The following is a 22,797-nucleotide window of genomic DNA, read 5'->3' as shown; positions in this document are numbered from 1 at the left end:
AAGCTAACTGCAGCAAAAATGATCTGGTGGAGTCGACAGGCTTGAGGGGGAAAAGAAAACAACAATTATGAAAGAAATAGAACAAGGCACAAAATTGTCTGTAAAATAATTGAACTGTACAGAATGGGCCCCAGCAGTCCAGGAGAGGTTGGATGGGAGAATCCAACGACGAAGCAATGAAGCCTCCAACTATTCATCCACTCCAATACTCCTCTCCTCTTCAGTTCTCATCACTCCTCTCCTCTTCTCTTCTCCTTTCCCCACCTCTCATCTTTCCTCCTCAGCTGCACCAGTTCGACATCCCTCGTCACCCCCCTCCCTTCACCCCCCCCACCCCCACCCTCTCTGGCCCACTCATCATTAGATGTAGTACTCCTTCTTCTCTTCCGTGTTGTTGTGTCCCCCCTCTGCATTAATGATGGCCGTGTCTGCATCTGCAGCATCATCTGCCCCTTTGGCTTCATGTGTGAAGTAGGTGCCTGCAACGGATAAACAAATTAATGAACACTCCTGTTGGACTCAAATGAATGGTAATGAATCTCTACAGCTAGTTCACTTCTAGGTCTATGAATTATCAACGATAGTGTACACCAGTTCATCTCAAGCCAGTGGAAGCATTTTAACAGCCAGATGTATTCTTCATGGGATCCAGGTGAGCCCTTATACCTTTGTGTCTGGCGAAGTAGCGCCCCAGGACGATGAGTACACAGAGGATAGCGAACATCACTACGGCAACCACGCCTCCGATGACAGCGTGGTCTATCTTCTGTGGTGCCCCCTCACCAGCTCTGGAGTCTGGAAACAAGCCAATCACAGCCTCTTAAAACAATGATCCCCAGACCCCTTCTTTGAGCCAATCACAGCTATCAGAGTAGTGACTCCCTTCTGATTAAATCACAGAGTAGGAGACTGGCAGTAGCATAGTAATTTACAGTGTATTCAAAGTCCCAAATGCTTTAAGAAATCGGGTAACATATGCTACCAGAAATACAGGGATGTAGCAAGACTACATTTGACAACTTCTACATAGAATCTATCATAGACGTCCATGGTCAAAGACTGACCCATTCAGGGAGGTAGCTGCGACTCAATTCAGAGTGACTACTGTCATATTCAATGAAATTCTATTAGAGCTATTCTGTTACAGGGTGTGTTGTTCAACAATGAAGGACAACAACGCATTGAACAACATGAAGCAGTGGAGTGAAGACAGTGTTTTCAGTTCCAATCAACATTCAAATATAAGATTAACCTCCACCCACTCAGTCACACCTTCTCTTCCCTTCCTACTGTGGTTGTATGGGTTGTAGAACAGAATAGCCCACTTCATTACGGTTTCATTACTTTTTCTGCATACAGTTGAAGGGCACTTCTGAATGATGTTATTCAAACTACCAAATGCAAGTCTAATGTGTATGTATGTGTTACATAATGAACACCCCATGGCCATTCAAACTGATACTGCACTGCCGTGAATGAGGCCTCAATCATCGTCTGTCTGTATCTACAGTATGTCATTTATATGTGATTAGTCATTGTCTGTGTGTGGCGATGGACATTCACAACAGGATATCTACAACGTCAATGCATTTGTTCTCTGTGCTTTCAAATAGAATGAAATCTTGCGAACTCTATGACACTGTATCATATTTCCAAATACCACTTATTCTGGGAGGCTAGAGCTTTTCCTCTCCAAAAAGTGGTTGTGTAAAATGTTCAGAGACTGTTACAAAAAAATTATATACTTGACATACCCCACAATTTAAACAGAAACAGTCCAGGGAACTGTAAAATACACTCTGATTTAAGAGGTAATATCAGGAAGTTATGAACCTCAATCATAGGGAGTAGACACAAGCACGTAGATAAATCTGGCCCCAACGTGCTGTCCCCTCTCGCAGAAATACATTTCACCCACAGGAATCAAAAAGTGTATCGTTGTCCACTGTTTAGTGAGATTTATACGTCTGCTAGCTACAAAAGAACAAGGCAAGGCATTAAATCTCCAAACTTTCCACATTTTCGGCACTTGAGGTCTACAGATTAAGTGTGGGGACCTGTGTCAGTTGAGACTGATGAAGGGGTGAAGAGGAGATGTGAGAGAGTTACTTTACTGCCTGAAAGAGAGACTCCATTTCCCATCAGTCCCCTCCAATCATTAACTGAAATTGGATGGTTTTGAATAAAGATTATGATTAGGAGAAAGGACTTTCTTTCTGAATGCGGATGGGAAAAGCCTAAAATGTCTGACACCTCCTTAACTTGAATAGAGACTAAAGACACACTTCAATGCCATTTCCTCTTCGAAATGGACTTACCTCCACCAAGCAGGGGCAGAGCTCACATACTGTAGACACAGACTAGAGTCTCATCTGCTGCTGCTGTTGGTTGTGTCTCAGGCAGGATGAGTCGAGCAGAGCAGAGCTGTTTGTTTCCAGTATCAGGGACATCTGGTAGCACAGCACAGAATGCTCTCTGAGGAGAGGGAAGGGCCCATGCTCCATGCTAATCAACATCAACCCGCTGAATGGACTGAGCCGAGGAGCCCTGTCACATCCCCTCCCTCGCCTCGGCCCGCCCCGCCTCACCCCCACCTCGCCCCCCCACCGTCTTCCATTTAACACCTGAACCAGCCAAACGTCTGGGAGCACAACCAGCCTGCCACAGCGCACAGAGGGGGAAATGGAGCTGGGGGTTTTTCACACAAAGAAGTGGGCCCGTCTAAAGCATTGAACATATCTAAAAGGTATCACAAAATATCAGCAGGGGGACTGTAAAATCTATAACCTGTCACAAACGTCTAATGGCTAGATGAATGACAGATCTGTAATGGAACTGTCCCATGCTGTTACCCTGTCTGGAGTCATTCAATAGTTCTGCCTTTTAGTTCAGAACCACATTAGATGCCCTTTATGGCCTTGCACGTAAACTAAATAGAATTTTGATTATGTTTATAACGTGGATGCGCTCTAACATTTGGCCATTACCTCCCACATAGTCCTGCTGTTGGCTGGGGAGCTGTGACATGCCCACACCTCGGTCCTGACAGGATGTGGCTGGGGGAGCTGTGACATGCCCACACCTCGGTCCTGACAGGATGTGGCTGGGGGAGCTGTGACATGCCCACACCTCGGTCCTGACAGGTGTGGCTGGGGGAGCTGTGACATGCCCACACCTCGGTCCTGACAGGATGTGGCTGGGGGAGCTGTGACATGCCCACACCTCGGTCCTGACAGGATGTGGCTGGGGGAGCTGTGACATGCCCACACCTCGGTCCTGACAGGATGTGGCCGGGGGAGCTGTGACATGCCCACACCTCGGTCCTGACAGGATGTGGCCGGGGGAGCTGTGACATGCCCACACCTCGGTCCTGACAGGATGTGGCTGGGGGAGCTGTGACATGCCCACACCTCGGTCCTGACAGGATGTGGCTGGGGGAGCTGTGACATGCCCACACCTCGGTCCTGACAGGATGTGGCTGGGGGAGCTGTGACATGCCCACACCTCGGTCCTGACAGGATGTGTCTGAGGGAGTTGTGACATGCCCACACCTCAGTCCTGACAGGATGTGCACAGCCAGGTGGATTTATGAGGGAATAAAGAGGAGTTGTGGCTGATGCCCACGTCGGTCGGCACAGCACTGAAATGTACTCTGCTGGAGTGGAGGGGCCACATGCTTTATGGTTCCCTCTCTCTCTGTGTCGGTTCTGGAATTACTAATTATACATAGCCAGGTCACTGGTGGAATACTCTAGCAGCCTCACACTGACTGACTGGCTGACTGATTGACTGACTGACTAACCGACTGGCTGACTGGTTTAGTGACTGACTGACTGACTGACTGACTATCTGACTGGCTGACTGGCTTAGTGACTGACTGACTGGCTGACTGGCTTAGTGACTGACTGACTGACTGACTGACTGGCTCAGTGACTGACTGACTTACTGACTGACTGACTGCCTGGCTGACTTATTGACTGAATGACTGACTTAGTGACTGACTGACTGACTTCTTGACTGACTGACTGACTGCCTGAATGAGTGACTGACTGAATGACTGACTGCCTGAATGACTGACTTAGTGACTGACTGAATGACTGACTTAGTAACTGGGGATCAGTTGTGTGTATCTCTGTCCCCTGTTTGATTACATGGAATATTGATTTCATTAGTCATACTGGAACACACTCTTGCGAAAACAGGCAGGTGGCTTGTATGCACACTGTGGATTTACAGATGTAATTACACACATTTAATTGCAATGATGACTCTTGTGAATTGATGGAAAAAGCTCATAACATATCAGGCAAGGGGCCAAATTCAATCTCACCCTCCATAGCAATGTGTTTGTGGAGTATGTGGCCTGCTCTCACACACTCCTGAAGAAGACTGGAAGCATCTACCTTGTAGCAGATTCTACTTGGTAGTAGTAGAGTCTACTTGGTAGTAGCAGAGTCTACTTGGTAGTAGCAGAGTCTACTTGGTGTAGCAGAGTCTACTTGGTAGTAGCAGAGTCTACTTGGTAGTAGCAGAAGCTTTTTAAACTGTATGTTTTTGTGAAAAAGAGCTACAGATGTAGAATCTTAATTTGATTACCCTGTTGCAGGGGAACTTTCCTGCAATGCAGGAAATGTAAAACCTGTAGCGTATTTGAGGTTTAAAAAGGTTTCTGAAGTTTGTAATTTCAACTTTGACATTTCTGACTTGATTTATCAACCTACAAAAATGTCCATTAATTATAATCCACATAATAATTCAAAGTTCCTGTTGCTGCAGGATTATCTTCCTGCTGTAGCAAACTGGCTCAAATTAAGATCCTACATCTGTACAGGATAAATATGGCAACGCAGGCTGGACTGAACTCCATTGAGCCTTAGATTTGAAAGTGTCTTTGTTGAGGTCAGTTCATAGAGCGCAGGCATCACTTAGGGCTGTGAGGTCAATCCTTAATGTGTTGTTTGGAAGGAAAATGAACACAACAAGTTATAATGTATGTTTTCATAAAAAAAAAAGAGTTCTTATTCTAGACAGGGTCATCTAAAAATCTCCAACTGCACTGCTGAAAACTATGAGCATTGTCCTCAATACAATTGCAATGCTTCAACCTTCTTCAGCACAATAGAGATTCAGAGACAGACTTGCTTTATCAATTCTGAACAAAGCAGTGAAGATTCGCAGACTCAACCATTACATTTTATAGAAGTGTGAAAATACAGGTGAAGGACTGATGGCAACACATCAAATCTGTGAATGGAGAGTTGACTGTGAACTCCGGACATTGGGATGTTAGCAAAAATGTAGTTGGGAAAACTTTGGATTGACAAAACAAGCTTCTTGACTACACACAAAAGGACATAGTGAATGCACCTGCTTCTACCTAGTTCTTTTAAAGCTGTTTTTCTGTGGAAGGTCATGGCTAAGAAAAGTGATTGACAAGCTAATGGAAAATATGTTCCAGTGCTCTGCCCTTCTCTAACATTAGCTACTATACCACATGTTCTGGTGGACAACATAACCAAGACTCTAACCTCCTCAGAAAGAATATTAGAGGAACTGAGTTCCCTGAACTTCCAATGCCATATATTGTTACCCTTTGGAGGGTCAGCAGGTAGACAAACTAATAAACCACTTCTGGATAGACATTCTAATGCCCTGCATGTCAACCTAAGAATTTTGAAAGGGTTCATCAATGGTTTTGAGGAATATTGAATCCATCTGTGCCTGTTTTCCTTTTTTACCTAAAACATTCCAAAATATGCTCTTCTAACATCACAACTTCAGTTCCTCAAGATCTGAGAAAAAGTATCCATAGTTTTAAAGTATCCATATTTCAAGTTAAAATCAGGCCATATGAGAAAACCATCTTTATTTAGTATGATACTCTCTGAACATCCCCATACTGGCACAGTAACACCCATACACCCCTAGGGACCAATTAGAATGGACTATTGTAGAGAATGAAGTTAGTGGCTCATTTTCTCCACACATATCTATTTTTTTGTTGTTGTTGTTGCTAAATCAAGGAAGCAAGCACACCCATTACAAAGGGAACCAATCTGCTAATCTGAGCCAAAGCTCATTTGCATATTAAATAAGCATTTAATGTTAAGCCTCAAAGGCTAATGATATACAAGTGTTAAGTGTTTGCATTATATGTTTAACAAATGCCTTAATGTTTGATGAACAATGAATTAACACACATTAACTGTCTGAGTCAATAGTGTTAGAGCCAGGCTTGAATCAGAATGCAACATGTGTATTCTGATTCAAGCCTAGCTCTAACACTATTGACTCAGACAGTTAGTGTGCATTAATTCATGTTAATCACTATGCAGTGGAAACCGACCTATTGCCTCTACCATTCACCTCTCTTTCATATACAGTATATTTCATAATACACTAGTATGACTTTACTTCAGCCCTAAATGCATACATTATCATAAGGTGCCATCTGATTTCTAAGGTGCTAAACCATGTGGGTGTACAGTACCAGTCAAAAGTTTGGACACACCTACTCATTCATAGGTTTTTCTTTATTTTTACTATTTTCTACATTGTAGAATAATAGTGAAGACATCAAAACTATGAAATAACACATATGGAATCATGTAGTACCCAAAAAAGTGTTACACAAATCAAAACATATTTTGTATTTGAGATTCTTCAAAGTAGCCACCCTTTGCCTTGATGACAGCTTTGCACACTCTTGGCATTCTCTCAACCAGCTGCACCTGGAATGCTTTTCCAACAGTCTTGAAGGAGTTCCCACATATGCTGATCACTTGTTGGCTGCTTTTCCTTCACTCTGCGGTCCAACTCATCCCAAACCATCTCAATTGGGTTGAGGTCAGGTGACTGTGGAGGCCAGGTTATCTGATGCAGCACTCTATCACTCTCCTTCTGTGTCAAATAGCCCTTACACAGCCTGGAGGTGTGTTGGGTCATTGTCCTGTTGAAAAACAAATGATAGTCCCATTAAGTGCAAACCAGATGGGATGGCATATCGCTGCAGAATGCTGTGGTAGCCATGCTGGTTAAGTGTGCCTTGAATTCTAAATAAATCACAGACAGTATCACCAGCAAAGCACCCCCACACCATCACACCTCCTCCTCCATGCTTCACGGTGGGAACCACACATGCGGAGATCATCCGTTCACCTACTCTGCGTCTCACATAGACACGGTGGTTGGAACCAAAAATCTCAAATTTGGACTCATCAGACCAAAGGACAGATTTCCACCGGTCTAATGTCCATTGCTCGTGTTTCTTGGCCCAAGCAAGTCTCTTCTTATTATTTGTGTCCTTTAGTAGTGGTTTCTTTACAGCAATTTGATCATGAAGGCCCGATTCACGCAGTCTCCTCTGAACAGTTGATGTTGAGATGTGTCTGTTACTTGAACTCTGTGAAGCATTTATTTGGGCTGCAATTTCTGAGGCTGGTAACTCTAATGAACTTATCCTCTGCAGCAGAGGTAACTCTAGGTCTTCCTTTCCTGTGGCGGTCCAGTTTCATCATAGCGCTTGGCGGTTTTGCTTGCACTTGAAGAAACTTTCAAAGTTCTTGAAATTTTCCGGATTGACTGACCTTCATACCTTTAAGTAATGATGGACTGTCATTTCTCTTTGCTTATTTGGGCTGCTCTTGCCATAATATGGACTTGGTCTTTTACCAAATAAGGCTATCTTCTGTATACCACCCCTACCTTGTCACAACACAACTGATTGGCTCAATCACATTAATAAGGAAAGAAATTCCACAAATTAACTTTTAAGAAGGCACACCTGTTAATTGAAATGCCTTCCAGGTCACTACCTCATGAAGCTGGTTGAGATAATGCCAAGAGTGTGCAAAGCTGTCATCAAGGCAAAGGGTGGCTACTTTGAAGAATCTCAAATATATAATATATTTTGATTTGTTCAACACTTTTTTGGTTACTACATGATTCCATATGTGTCATTTCATAGTTTTGATGTCTTCACTATTATTCTACAATGTAGAAAATAGTAAAAAATTAAGAAAAACCCTTGAATGAGTAGCTGTGTCCAAACTTTTGACTGGTACTGTATGTATCTGGAGGAGTCACTAAGTCAAAGCCGTGAACAGCTGAATCATTCACGTCTTCTTGCTTCTGTTTCAGCACCAGGAGAATTAGCATAATAATGTCACACTCTGGTCTGCCTGACTGCCTGCCTGTCTGTCTGTCTGCAGAGCTATCTTTGGCAGTGCTTCAGCAGTACAATGAGGAGTGCCAAAGTTAGACACTGTATCGTTTCAACATCAGAACGTGGAAGACTTCTCACTTCCAATGTAGCCCATTAACTCACTGACATATTCAGGCTTCAACACTATTTAGTGACACCATGTAGCCTCGCCTCGGTGTGGTTGGTAACACTTAACATGGCTATATTTTCTAACAGATAGGACTTAGCTTGTAAGATACTGTTAACCATTATTTTCTCAAACTAGCATGTATTACGGTTTATAATCTTGTTACGCATTGTTGTGACAGTAAAGACAGTTTGACATTTTGTAGAACATTTGCTGATGTTTGGTTGCACTGAAGATTACATGCACAGCTTGAAGACACCGCCACCATACTTTTGGAAGATGAAGAAGCCAAACCACTCCATAAGACAGTGATGAAACATATGAGAACACATGAATAAAAACAGTGAAAGTATCAATGTGCACTTACAGTAAGACAGCATACTTTCTCTAGTTTCACTCCAATATATTTCAGCTTTAGTCATTGACAATTAAATAGCCTCACAAAACAAAGCAGGGGAGAGAAAAGTCGAGGTCAAGAGTTCCATCCATTCCTTTTTCTTAGTGCCAGCTAAACTCAGATTGACTCATTCATTGTTTATGAAAGGTCCTTCCCTGGAGTAGGATCAGTTTAGCTGGTTGATAGTGGATATGCTGTGGTGGGCTAGCATCCTTGCTGCATACAAACACAGGCTTTACAGAGTTCTATGTGGTAGCAGGCAGCATGACTGGTGGCCTATCTTTGGCTCTGTATACATGCTATTCTTTAAGACAATATAGAGCCTGCAGCTGAACGGGGGACTGTGGGAACCCTGCGTGGGGAGGACTTAGTGCTCCTCTAGCCACTGAGCCTGTACATCTGGACCAGTGGTTAAACCATGGGGCTCTGGAGATGTCATTCAACTGTACAGGATTCTCAACATTTACCCTCTTTCTTCTTACAGTTCATTTATTCAACATGCACACCAGCTAAATGTACAGGAGCACTGTCAAGTAGTTTGAGTTTTCCATAGAGATCATTGTGAATGGTGAGAAGTGTTTCTGTCCAGATTCTTCTCTACTCTCTACTTTCTCCAGCCAAGGTGAGGTAAGGAGGGGGTTAGCAGGAGATTACCCAGAATATGATGTCCCTCCCTGGGATCATCTCTGAACATTTGACGAGTGAGGACTTTACCTCCGCAGACTGCCTTTATAACCCTTGAGCTGTAGAACATGAGCTGCCAGCACAATACCAGAAACCACTCTGTTTAATATTGGTGGCTGAAATCTTTTCACGCCAGCCCCTCTCATATAAGCCGTGGTGCCTGGGGCATTGCATTAGTTTAGCAAACCAATCAGAGGCAGCACTAATGAATTAGGATGGGCACTGTACTTGTTTGTGTGCCATTTTATAATAGTACAAATTATTTTAAAATAAATTCCCCATACATTTGTGAATTGGAAGACCTTCAGGAAAAATAAGGTTTGGGAACCCCTGCACTCTCGGTCTCCTTACTTTAAAAAAGTTACTTTTTAATGCACTTTACTATAACCGTTGGTTAAGTAACTGTTGGTGTAGATATAGTTGACAGTACAGCATTGAAAATAGGTTTAATAAAACCTATGACACAATGCTTTCATAGACTGATCGTGACTCATCTCTCCCCAAACTCTACAGGGACTTAAAGTGCCTTAGTCCTACATACAGTATTTTATATAGGAACGCTGAAAAGCTTGACAATGTGAACTCTCCAAGCACCCTCTTTCTTTCTTTCTTTCTTTCTTTCTTTCTTTCTTTCTTTCTTTCTTTCTTTCTTTCTTTCTTTCTTTCTTTCTTTCTTTCTTTCTTTCTTTCTTTGAGATAGAGCAGTAGATACAAAACGTGGAGGGCTGGCCAGCTCTACAACAGAGATGTACAAACGACTCTGTGGTTTCATGCTTTACCATGGCATTTGCTCCTCCTCAACACAAAACCATATTTAGGCCTTGAACCGCTGCCTCTCTCGCCTGTTGCTAGGCTACACCAAGGAAATTGAGAGAAGAAAAGAAAACACTTATCAGAGGAGAGAAAAATCTAGCAGGGCATGAAAGCATTACACTGTGGAAATGAAAAGCTACATTCTACATGAACTAGGAGCCATACAAAGAGGAAACAGTGCATAAACAACTTGTTCAGAATGGAACCCCACAGAATGTTTCCCTTAGCTTCTAAAAGGGAAGTGGAGAGGCCACATGGAGGGATGGTTGCTTGTGTGGATCAATGGAAACTGGCAGCTTGAGAGCTGCATGTTTACACATTCATTTGTATAATACCATTCACACACATCACAGGAGCGACTGTGTGACGCTCAGGGCTGGGAGGAACTAACTCAAGTTGTCCTCGACGTGTTCCTAACAGGAATTCCTATGAAGGCCAATGAAGAGTTCTCTGAGTACAATGTAAAGCTATGGTACATTACATGATATTTCAATCTCTATGGGCCTCAGGCTTACAATAATATTTTGGTCATGACACTCATTACCCTCTGTTGCGAATGAAAGTTTTATACTTGAACAGAGTAAAAGGCTGACAGAAGGTGCGGTTCTGCAGCTTAGAGTAATGCAATGTGATGCATTGCACGCCAGGTTAACAAGGCCCCTGTGACATAGTATTTAGAAGAGTAGTGAACTACAAGAAAGCTCTATTACATCCTACCAGCATGCACTGCAGAAATCATGTCAAACCCCCGTTTTAGTCCTCTCTCTGAAATCACTGAGGAGTTATGAAAACGTCTCCACTGCTGCATACAGTAAACCGTAAGTGAAGAGTAATTGGTATACAATGAAAAACACAACACACAATTTTAACAACCACCTGTTTATGAATTGCATTTTCACTGTAAATTGGCTGACGGCCATGGGAGTTGAACCCCACTACTACAGTTGAAGTCGGAGGTTTACATACACCTTAGCCAAATACATTTAAACTCAGTTTTTCACAATTCCTGACATTTAATCCTAGTAAAAATGCCCTGTTTTAGGTCAGTTAGGATCACCACTTTATTTTAAGAATGTGAAATGTCAGAATAATAGTAGAGAGCTTTTATTTATTTCATCACACTCAATTAGTATTTGGTAGCATTGCCTTTAAATTGTTTAACTTGGGTCAAACGTTTCGGCTAGCCTTCCACAAGCTTCCCACAATAACTTGGGTGAATTTTGGCCCATTCCTCCTGACAGAGCTGGTGTAACTGAGTCAGGTTTGTAGGCCTCCTTGCTCGCACACACTTTTTCAGTTCTGCCCACACATATTCTATAGGATTGAGGTCAGGGCTTTGTGATGGCCACTCCAATACCTTGACTTTGTTGTCCTTAAGCCATTTTGCCACAATTTTGGAAGTATGCTTGGTGTCATTGTCCATTTGGAAGACCCAGCTTTAACTTCCTGACTGATGTCTTGAGATGTTGCTTCAATATATCCACATAATTTTCCTTCCTCATGATGCCATCTATTTTGTGAAGTGCACCAGTCCCTCCTGCAGCAAAGCACCCCCACAGCATGATGCTGCCACCCCCGTTCTTCACGGTTGGGATGGTGTTCTTCGGCTTGCAAGCGACCCCCTTTTTCCTCCAAACATAACGATGGTCATTATGGCCAAACAGTTCTATTTATGTTTCATCATACCAGAGGACATTTCTCCAAAAAGTACGATCTTCATCCCCATGTGCAGTTGCAAACCGTAGTCTGGCTTTTTAATGGCGGTTTTGGAGCAGTGGCTTCTTCCTTGCTAAGCGGCCTTTCAGGTTATGTAGCTATAAGACTGGTTTTACTGTGGATATAGATACTTTTGTACCTGTTTCCTCCAGCATCTTCACAAGGTCTTTTGCTGTTGTTCTGGGATTGATTTGCACTTTTCGCACCAAAGTACGTTCATCTCTAGACAGAACGCGTCTCCTTCCTGAGCGGTATGACGGCTGCGTGGTCCCATGGTGTTTATACTTGTGTACTATTGTTTGTACAGATGAACGTGGTACCTTCAGGCGTTTGGAAATTGCTCCCAAGGATGAACCAGACTTGTGGAGGTCTACAATATTTTTTCTGAGGTCTTGGCTGATGTCTTTTGATTTTCCCATGATGTCAAGCAAAGAGGCACTGACTTTGAAGGTAGGCCTTGAAATACATCCACAGGTACACCTCCAACTGACTCAAATGATGTCAATTAGCCTATCAGAAGCTTCTAAAGCCATGACATAATTTTCTGGAATTTTCCAAGCTGTTTAAAGGCACAGTCAACTTAGTGTATGTAAACTTCTGACCCACTGGAATTGTGATACAGTGAATTATAAGTGAAATAATCTGTCTGTAAACAATTGTTGGAAAAATTACTTGTGTCATGCACAAAGTTGATGTCCTAACCGACTTGCCAAAACTATAGTTTGTTAACAAGAAATTTGTGGAGTGGTTGAAAAACGAGTTTTAATGACTCCAACCTAAGTGTACGTAAACTTCTGACTTGTACACCTGTTCTGAAAGGCCCCAGAGTCTGCAACACCACTAACCAAGGGGCACCATCAAGCAAGCAGCACCACGAAGACCAAAGAGCTCTCCAAATTGGTGAAGTGAAATGAAAAAAATAACTTGTTTCAAAAAATTATACAAAATAAATAACGGAAAAGTGGTGCGTGCATATTTATTCATCCCCTTTGCTATGAAGCCTTAAATAAGATCTGGTGCAACCAATTACCTTCAGAAGTCACATAATTAGTTAAATAAAGTACACCTGTGTGCAATCTAAGTGTCACATGATCTGTCACATGATCTCAGTATATATACACCTGTTCTGAAAGGCCCCAGAGTCTGCAACACCACTAAGCAAGGGGCACCACCAAGCAAGCGACACCATGAAGACCAAGGAGCTCCAAACAGGTCTGTATAACTACAGTACCATCTGTTGATTCTCTGTAGAGACCATATGAGATCATTTAACAGTCTCCTCAGAGTTTTGTCCTAGTCCAAGGACAACCATAGAACATCAGACGTACACATGTAGGATATTTTGAGCCAGTTTGCTACAGCAGGAAAATAATCCTACAGCAACAGGAAATGTGAATTATTATATGGGTTATAATTAATAATAAATACAAATGAATCAGTGGAGATTCCAAACTTCAGAAGCCTTTTTAAACTTCAAATACACTACAGGATAAAAATATCCTGCATTGCAGGAAAGTTCTCCTACAACAGGGTGATCAAATTAAGATCCTACATCTGTATAAAAGTAGAAATACTGGGACACAGTATAGTAGGCATGTCACTGATGCAGGAGATCCTATATATAAAAGTTCACCCCTCTTCTGTGGAGTAAAATATTACAAATGGACTATTCAAAAAACCTTAGAAATAGGGGCTCGAGCTCCTTCATGTCCCAGACCACTCACTCACCTTGTAGACCTGATTGTGCAGTTGATGAGACACTCAGACTCTCTACTCCCTCTACTCAGACACACAAAATGGCCTCTGGAGCTTTCTAGCACCAGCATGAAAGGGACCTGATTACTTCTCTAGTGCCTAAGTGGAAATCAAAGAGCCCACACTGTACCACCACCCACCACCACCTCCTCCTCTGTAGGAGCCTGCGCTGTGACATGCCATGGGACATGTACGTATGGTACAGCTCAGTGGGCTGGCTTTGAATTAATTGGGATGACTTCAAGTTAGCTCTGGAAGTACATTGTCGGCTATGAACGTGCATTTGCCCCTTCCGTGTGTGTTAGTAGATAATCAAAGCAGGACCTATGGAGTACTTCCATAGAGAAGGATTTCATCCAAGCATTTGAGGGAACTCTGCTTGCAAATATTGATAGAAATCAATTACGAGGTCTGCGTTTAGCTGGCAAACAACAAATAAAATAATTAATGGCAGTTGTCAGTGCTGCAGTTACTCTGCAATATAAATGCCATATTTAGTTATCTCTAAATGTCACCTCCCGATGCTGCCAAGTACTTTTGGCCAACATTAGGCTTTAATAGATATTTTAAAAGCTCCAGCCCATCCCAGCACTCCCATTCTATTTCTCTCACTGCCAGTTTATCAGAAATGTATTATCTTCTAAATGGGCCAACTTTCTCTCACTGATGAATGCATTTGGCACTCCTAATAAATGGTCTCCATTTGTATGTATATGAACAAACCTGAACTATCTAGAATGCAGGAGAGACAGATTTTTGTTTTGTTTCCAGTTTATTAGAACAACCATATTCTACACAAAAAAGTCTTACCAATAGTCAACAAACTTCTTCCACAAAAGTGAAAAGAATAAGAACTGAACTACATACAGTACCGTAGAAGATCCAACACTAAAACGTATGTACAGAGGTGGGCCAGCTGACACTGTAAATAAACTGTCCTTCATCCATATCAAGTCAAAGAGACCTACAAAGATGGATGTGATTGTGATTTGATGGGGGAGATGTAAAGGGCATTGTAATGTGACTGTGATGTGAGCGTGGGCAGGTTGAGATACGGCTGCATGGTGATGCTGATAAGATAGCAGATAGCAGAGCGACCGACATGTCTCCTCCATCCTCACAGATCAAACATGTGACAGGAAAGGGCTGTGACAGGTGTCACTGAAAGCACAGCACAGGGCGTCCGCTATGTCACCTATCAGCAGGACAATCTGATTAAGACTGCTCGGCCGCAGTCTCTCCCTCTCTCTTTCTCTCTCCCAAACTCTCTCACCCGCTCTCTCTTTCTCATTGTAATACACTACTGCAAACACACACACACACACACACACACACACAAGCAAGCAAGCATGCACATGCGTACACACAGGCGAGGGGTGAGAATGAACAAAGTGGGGACATACAGTACCTTGGGTGTTGTCTAGGTTCAAGGTGGTGGGTGTGGGGATCGTGGTAGGAGCATCTAGATGGAAAACATACAAAATAAAGACGTATAAGACATAAAGAAAGTGTGAGAAGCCATTAAGAATGGGGTCATGCAAGTATGGAAGTAGCAGGATTGGGACAGTATCACATCTCTCAGTAACTACTGTAGTATTAATACAGAAAGAGATAATAATTTGTGTTCTGTATGGACTCAATAAAATTATGGCTGTTTTTCCCCCAGGAAAGACGTTGCTTTTCCCAAATTGCGTTCTTCATCTGTAACCTGTGTCAACGCATCATTGATGGCTTTTCAAATGTCTGGTGATAGTGAATGCAATAACAGAGCTTTGACAATGCACAGTGCGTGATATCAGGTTATTCCAACCTTATTTAAACCTCCACTCATTAACAATAGGCCAAAATGTTGGAATGAACACATCTAATTGACTATTTAGTATACTCAATGTGCCCAATATTGTTCATAAACATTCAATGGGTAGTTGGGAAGTTATAAATTAACATATTAAGTGGTTATTTCCAGTAATTAAGGTAAGCAGTGTATTAAGCAACTCTGGCGTCTCCCCTGCAGTTATTCTGCGGCCCTTGCAACAACAACAGACTGATAGTGTACTGACGAGGCCTTTCATTACACCACAAACAAAATAATGAGAATTACAAGATGGAGGCCAATACAGTTGTGCTAATAGACTGGAAAGCTTCCCTGCCACGAGGAATATCTGCCTGTTTCTGACACAGAGAGAGATAGTGCCGGCCCCTTGCTGGGGACAAGTCACAGTGGGAGAAATTGTCTGGCTGTCTCCATGCCTTTACTGTCTGTGCCCATCAGAAGCCCACAGTAGGGGACCACACACTTCCAAACTAATGATAAAACATCAAGGGTGGCATAATGTCGCTGCTGGGGGAGGAGGGGGCAGGGGGGGAGAGGTGAGGGGATATCAGGAACAGATTCTCCGCAAACAATATTTATGGGGGATTTCTTATTTCCCTGTGACTGAAGGCGGTCTGATAGCTGAAATGTCAGTCTGGGAAATTGGCCATGCAGGCCAGGGATAAGAGGCTGCCACAAAGGCCTGGATGGGATGTGGCACATATAATAGTCTAGCAAACAAGTATTCTCCATGGGCAATTTGCAGGCTGGATGACTCTTGGCTCCACATTATGAGAGCTGAAATATGAATGTATTTGGAGGTGCCATATTTTCAGGGTGCATTTCTATTTGTAAGAAAATGTGATATGAGAAATTCTAACCATAAACTGAAACAATGCGGGAGAAATTGTTTAGCTATGCCCTCTTAAACCTGGCAGCCAATAAACTTGATTTTTGTTAGCTTTATATGCACATTTGCTTCATAACATAGCAAAGGAGATTTCTGACTCAAACAAATATTCCATAAAGTAATACAGTACAACCATGTCCTCAGATGCATTTTTCAAAACACATTAAACTATGTTTTCTCTTGACACTGTATGACTAGGTTATTAATTTGTAGCCTGATGTTTAATTAGTTATTCTGTTCTATGGTGCAGAGATGGGTGATGGTTCAGAATCTGTGTGATTCAACACGTTCGTTTTCACAACAGCCCTTCATCCAACTCAGGGTCAACAGAGCCATATTTGAGCATACTTTCTGACTGGGCTTGACGCCCAGATGGCTGCATGGCTGTGTAGGAAATCTCTGGGTCAGGGAGTCAACTGCAGAACAAACCCTTGAGCAAAATACATAATTGTTCTCCTGCCAACAGCCAGTATGTGTGAGTTACAGCACCAGGTCAGCTTTGTATAGTGAATGGAGTTTGGTGGGAACCTACAGTGGCTGGGAGCTGCTCTGCCCAGTTTACTCCCACACCGGACGTCAACCAACCACACACCAGCACTCACAGTTTACTGAAAACAACCCAGAACCAGCAGAGGAGGCCAACCATTGTAACCACCTTCTCTCTCACCCTTAGACCAGAATAGAACTGACAACTAAACATGCTTTGTTACTTACTGTAGACTTGCGCAGAGAGTACAAAAGGTCACAATATTTCTAGTGTCAGGGATAGAGTGTGTCTTAGTGCAGTGGTAGGCAGAGGCAAGATGAGAGTAGCATATTGTACATTCGCACACTCAGAAAGTAGCATACATGAATATGTAATATATCTAGAATAGCACAGCCCATTGATACACATACTGTACTCTCCTGTTGCACTACATTAGCTAGGAGTGTTCCTGGTCATCTAGCTTTGACATGGTACAACTACTACACGCAGTCCTCTGACAGATCCACATTAATGAACATCAGGGACATACTAAGAGATAGCAGCTGTGGATTCCAACGCTAGACACTAATAGGCTCCTCCTGGGCCTAATACAAGTAGAAAACAGGATACTGTACACAGAAAAACCCACCCAGCAGTCTCTTCACTTAGAGACACACCTGCTAAGCTCACACATCTGTTGTTCTCATCATGCTTACCCGTAGACGTAGCCATGTTTAAAAACACACACTAATTAAGCTAGTGTACAGTAACTCGCATGATTAGTCAGGGAAAACAACCCTCTTATGGACCAACAACATGGCTTCTTTTGTCTGGCATCTAATCCTGTGGAATAACAGAACTGAGAATCTCAAACATAATTACTCAAAGCTTTTACAAATCTCCAGTGTATCATTAATGCTCTAACTAAAAGAATAGAGACTGCACTGATAACACCAGAGATATGCTGTTTCTAATGTTGCTAAGCTCCACTTGTGATGGGAAGCTATTTCTGTAAGATGGGATATTTCACTGTGCCAAAGGCATTCAAATAGGTAATTCTACTACAAAACATGTACAGCTCACACATGCTAGCATGTTTGCTGCACTGGCAAACACACATTTTCACCATGGAAATTCATTAATAAATCTTCTTAACGTGCACTGTAGTTCGTCCAGTTTATCACTGTTGAATAGGGAGCAGGTTGTTCCTTCAAAGAAATGTAGGAAAATGCAATATGGAGACATGAGGAGAGCCTACATGAAGAGACGCCTACTATAGAACTTGATTATGCATGGGAGGGGGGTAAATCTCAAAACCAAATGGTCAGCTCACGTTCCCCATCAAACCAATGTACCAAAACAAGTACAAAAGTAAAAGATAAAACAACATAAATCAAAAGATGGTGTGTATGGAAAATGTTTGCTGTCCTGGCAGTTTTCATTTCTCACAAGCTCCTTTATGAAGCTAAATCTATTTGGAAATGCAAGATGTGTGTAATCATATTCCAAACAAAGGATCCGCATGGAAGCAAGGTTACAGCCTGCTTCCCAAACCTCAAACCTCTTCCTGTAGATACTGTAACTGTATGACAGTTACATTACAGAGGGAGTGTGAATCATGCCTCTAATGGATGAGAGTGGATGGTGCGCCAATTATGACTTCAGTCATAGGATGAAAACCTGAATAGGCCTGGACTGTTACTTAATAGCACGTGCCATGCTTTTGGTTGGGAGATGATCACTAGGGGACTAAGAGGGACAAACAGACGTCCCCATCTGCCTAAGAGCACTTACAGAAATACAATCTCAGTGGCATTGCTATAAGTGCCATAGTAACCTAAGTCAGAGAGTCATTCGTAAACTACATGTTAGATTGAGGATTATATGTGAGGTGTCAGTCAGAATATATCAGTTAGTCAGAGCCATCTGTTACTATGTTACAGTGCGTCAGTGATATGTTTCTGTGACAGATTCACCCAGAGAAACCTGTAATCAGTGAACTGACACATGAGAAGCTTCAATGGAAAATCTAGCAAATTCTAGTGAGTGGCCACGATTGCCTACTCGACACATCTGTACACGCTGTGAACATGACATCCTGTATCAGCAATACAGACCACCTGGCCTGGACTCATCTCCAAATATAGATAGAATCGCAAAACAAACTACAGGCGACAGTAGCCAAGACGCCCCGTATAACAGTTCGTACCGTATACAAAGAGGATGTAGTCATCGTAGGCCTCTCCCACGGTGTTGGAGGCAACACAGCGGTACGTGCCGTTGTACGACTTGTTGAGGTTTTCAATGAAGAGGTCAGAGCCGGTGATCACGGTGTGAGACGGCACATCATCATCCACTCTGAGCCAGCTGATCTGATGGGGCCTGGAGGACACAAATACCAGCCGCATCAGAAAGACCCTGCACGACGCCCTTCAATAGACAAAATCTCACTCTAAAGTTCAGAACTCAGATCAGTGTGGGAGAGTCATTGGCAGGTTCCGTCTAATGATGTATTTTACACAAAACACACTAGCAATTGGTAACATTTAAATGCTACAATGCATTGGAAAGTTTATGGGAGTGCTTTGGCTGGCAGAAAAGGGATCTAGGAAGCCTGGAAGTGTCATGTAGCTGTCTATGTTGGTATTTTTAAGGACAGAGTGGAGTGCTGTACTGTTAACTAGTATTAAATGATATGTGTGGATGGATGGCTACTCACTGTGGTTTGCCTTTTGCTATGCACGTCAGCTCTAGATTCTCTCCCTCTCTCGTTAAACCTTCAGGGAACGCCTGAACGATCTTCACTTCTGGTTGATCTGAAAATAGACAGATGGTATTTTCACATACACATTGTATACAAGCAGTACACACTTTCTAATTCATAGCATACTCACAGCTATAGCAATTTCAACCTATCTCAACCTGACTCATGCTTTAAGTCACTCTATAAAAACGCTTTATTGTATGTTCAAACCAGTGAAAGAGCCATTTGTCGGTGAGCTATAATATAATTTAGCAAACACTTTAATCCAAAGCAATTTATAGTCATGCGTGTATACATTTTACATATGCGTGGTCACAGGAATCGAACCCACTACCCTGGCGTTACAAGTGCCACGCTTTACCAACTGAGCTACAAAGGACCATGCTGCAACGCATTGGGAAGGTTAGGGGAGTGCTTTGGCTGGCTACGACAGAGCCATTACTCCATTGCTTATATTATTACTCTTGTGTGACCAGTGTATTTTCAGTTCAACTCCACCGACTAAGGCTTTCAGTGGAATAGAACTGCATAAACCTGGCTATCAAAGGAACATAGCCCCTTGGTTAAACATACAGAGAAAAGGGCTATGTGTTCAGACAGTCTAACTACAAAGTAAAATATATATATTTTTATTTATCTTATCTATGTTAGCAAAAGATTGCCAAAATGTCAAGCGGTTCTAGTTGACCTTTCTCTTTTGCCTAGAAAGGTTAGGCAAAGCACTCGTCTCTGTTAATAAATTCATATTCTACACAGACTACCAAAGGTTAGCTTAACTTTTCTGTTCTACACTATGTAAGGATGGCTGTTTTACCTCTTCAATCAATAAACCATTGGACGAAACAGCAAATCACATTTGACACAAGACTAGAGCGTGCGGGTTTATCTTCTTTCATGTTACACAAGACTATAGCAAAAGTTACTTTTCCCTGGAGGTGATTATATTACACTCCAGGAGATGTATTGTAAAGTGAATCTCTAACTCTCGACTGCCAGATATTTTAACTAGATACAGGATTGATGATCTAATCTAAAAATAGTAACCAAAAAAGTGTTAAACAAATCAAAATATATTTTATATATGAGATTCTTCAAATAGCCACCCTTTGCCTTGATGACAGCTGGCATTCTCTCAACCAGCTTCATCAGGTAGTCACCTGGAATGCATTTCAATTAACAGGTGTGCCTTCTTAAAAGTTAATTTGTGGAATTTCTTTCCTTCTTAATGCGTTTGAGCCAATCAGTTGTGTTGTGACAAGGTAGGGGGGTAAAAGACCAAGTCCATATTATGGCAAGACCAGCTCAAATAAGCAAAGAGAAACAACAGTCCATCATTACTTTAAGACATGAAGGACAGTCAATACGGAAAATGTCAAGAACTTTGAAAGTTTCTTCAAGTACAGTCGCAAAAACCATCAAGCGCTATGATGAAACTAGCTCTCATGAAGACCACCACAGGAATGGAAGACCCAGAGTTATCTCTGCTGCAGAGGATAAGTTCATTAGAGTTACCAGCCTCAGAAATTGCAGCCCAAATAAATGCTTCACAGAGTTCAAGTAACAGACACATCTCAACATCAACTGTTCAGAGGAGACTGTGTGAATCAGGCATTCATGGTCGAATTGCTGCAAAGAAACCACTACTAAAGGACACCAATAAGAAGAAGAGACTTGCTTGGGCCAAGAAACACGAGCAATGGACATTAGACCTGTGGAAATGTGTCCTTTGGTCTGGAGTCCAAATTGGAGATTTATGGTTCCAACTGCCGTGGCTTTGTGAAACGTGGTGTGGGTGAATGGATGATCTCCGCATGTGTATTTCCCACCATAAAGCATGGAGGAGGAGGTGTTATGGTGACAGTGGCTGTGATTTCTTTAGAATTCAAGGCACACTTAACCAGCATGGCTTCCACAGCATTCTGCAGCGATATACGCCATCCCATCTGGTTTGGGCTTAGTGTGACTATCATTTGTTTTTCAACAGTGGTCACCAAGGTCCTTCTTGCCCGGTTGCTCAGTTTGGTCGGATGGCAAGCTCTAGGCAGAGTCTGGATAGTTCCATATTTTTTCAATTTCCCAATGATGGAGACCACTGTGTTCTAGAAATTGTTGTATATATGACTCATCACAATTCTATCTCGGAGATCTACGGACAGTTCCTTGGACTTCATGGTATAGTTTCTGCTCTGACATGCACTGTCAACTGTGGGACCTTATATAGACAGGTGTGTTTCTTTCTAAATCATGTTCATAACAATTGAATTGGCCACAGGTGGACTCCATCTCAAGGATGATCAAAGGAAATTGGATGCACCTGAGCTCAATTTGAAGTGTCATAGCAAAGGGGTGTGAATACTTATGTAAATGAGATATTTCTGTATTTCATTTTCAATAGATTTGCTAAAAAAATCGACAAAGATTTAGTCACTTGGTCATTATGGGGTATTGTGTGTAGATGGGTGAGAGAAAAAAATATTTAATCTATTTGGAATTCAGGCTGTAAAACAACAAAATGTGGAATAAGTCAAAGGGTATGAATACTTTCTGAAGGCACTGTATCCCTTATCTCTGTGATAAGACTTCATAGGGGCTACAAGAGTCAATAACATTCTATTTCCAGGCCATGCCTGTTTCACTTCCGGGTCACTCACATAGCACTTCCAGGTATCTCTGTGACTGGAGGTCCTTCACGGCTGGGTGGTCGATGATGCAGTTGACTGGCTCTCCGTCATCCTCCTTGGACACCGTGAGTCTCAGCCGACTGGTGACCGTGAACATCCTGTCATAGGTCTCATCCACCGTCATCTTGCCTAGGAACAATATAACATACACAGGTGTGAGGGAACCAAAGTCTATAGAGATGTCTCAATTCACAACAGACTATCATAAAGAGCATGGGCTAACTGAGACAGCTTAAAACAATGTGACTAGCATCACTGGTTATTCACATGGACACAACTAACAGCTACTGCAACGGATGTATTCCATTTCACACTGCACTATTTTTGCAGTCAAGCTAAAAACAAGGTCACTTTGACCCCCTTTACACCTTCAAATCATTACATTTACTTAAGCCTACTTCATGTGGTTTTAGAACCCACAGATTCTCATTGAGTCCAGCGCGAGGTAGGGACAATGTGGTTGTGGTT

General features: G+C 42.4%; 1 protein-coding gene across 3 annotated transcripts in view; it reads right to left on the bottom strand.

Annotated features, from left to right (window-relative positions):
- Positions 1–343: 343 nt before the first annotated feature.
- The window catches only part of LOC121567990 (cell adhesion molecule 1), a 148,764-nt gene continuing 126,310 nt past the window's right edge, over positions 344–22,797 (bottom strand). For 2 of the 3 annotated variants that reach the window (XM_041878442.1, XM_041878443.1), the window contains 6 exons: positions 22,300–22,458; positions 19,604–19,700; positions 19,094–19,266; positions 15,104–15,157; positions 667–795; positions 344–479 (listed from right to left, as the gene is read on the bottom strand). In XM_041878442.1, the coding sequence (XP_041734376.1) occupies positions 361–479; positions 667–795; positions 15,104–15,157; positions 19,094–19,266; positions 19,604–19,700; positions 22,300–22,458 (731 nt within the window). In that variant the 3' untranslated portion in view covers positions 344–360. The remainder of the gene's footprint in view (positions 480–666; positions 796–15,103; positions 15,158–19,093; positions 19,267–19,603; positions 19,701–22,299; positions 22,459–22,797) is intronic. The other variant, XM_041878444.1, reaches the window with a different exon arrangement.

Source organism: Coregonus clupeaformis, chromosome 6, assembly GCF_020615455.1.
Source record: "Coregonus clupeaformis isolate EN_2021a chromosome 6, ASM2061545v1, whole genome shotgun sequence".
In the NCBI taxonomy this organism is placed as follows: domain Eukaryota; kingdom Metazoa; phylum Chordata; class Actinopteri; order Salmoniformes; family Salmonidae; genus Coregonus; species Coregonus clupeaformis.
Note: the sequence above shows the minus strand (reverse complement) of the source record. Positions and strands in the feature narration are given on the sequence as shown.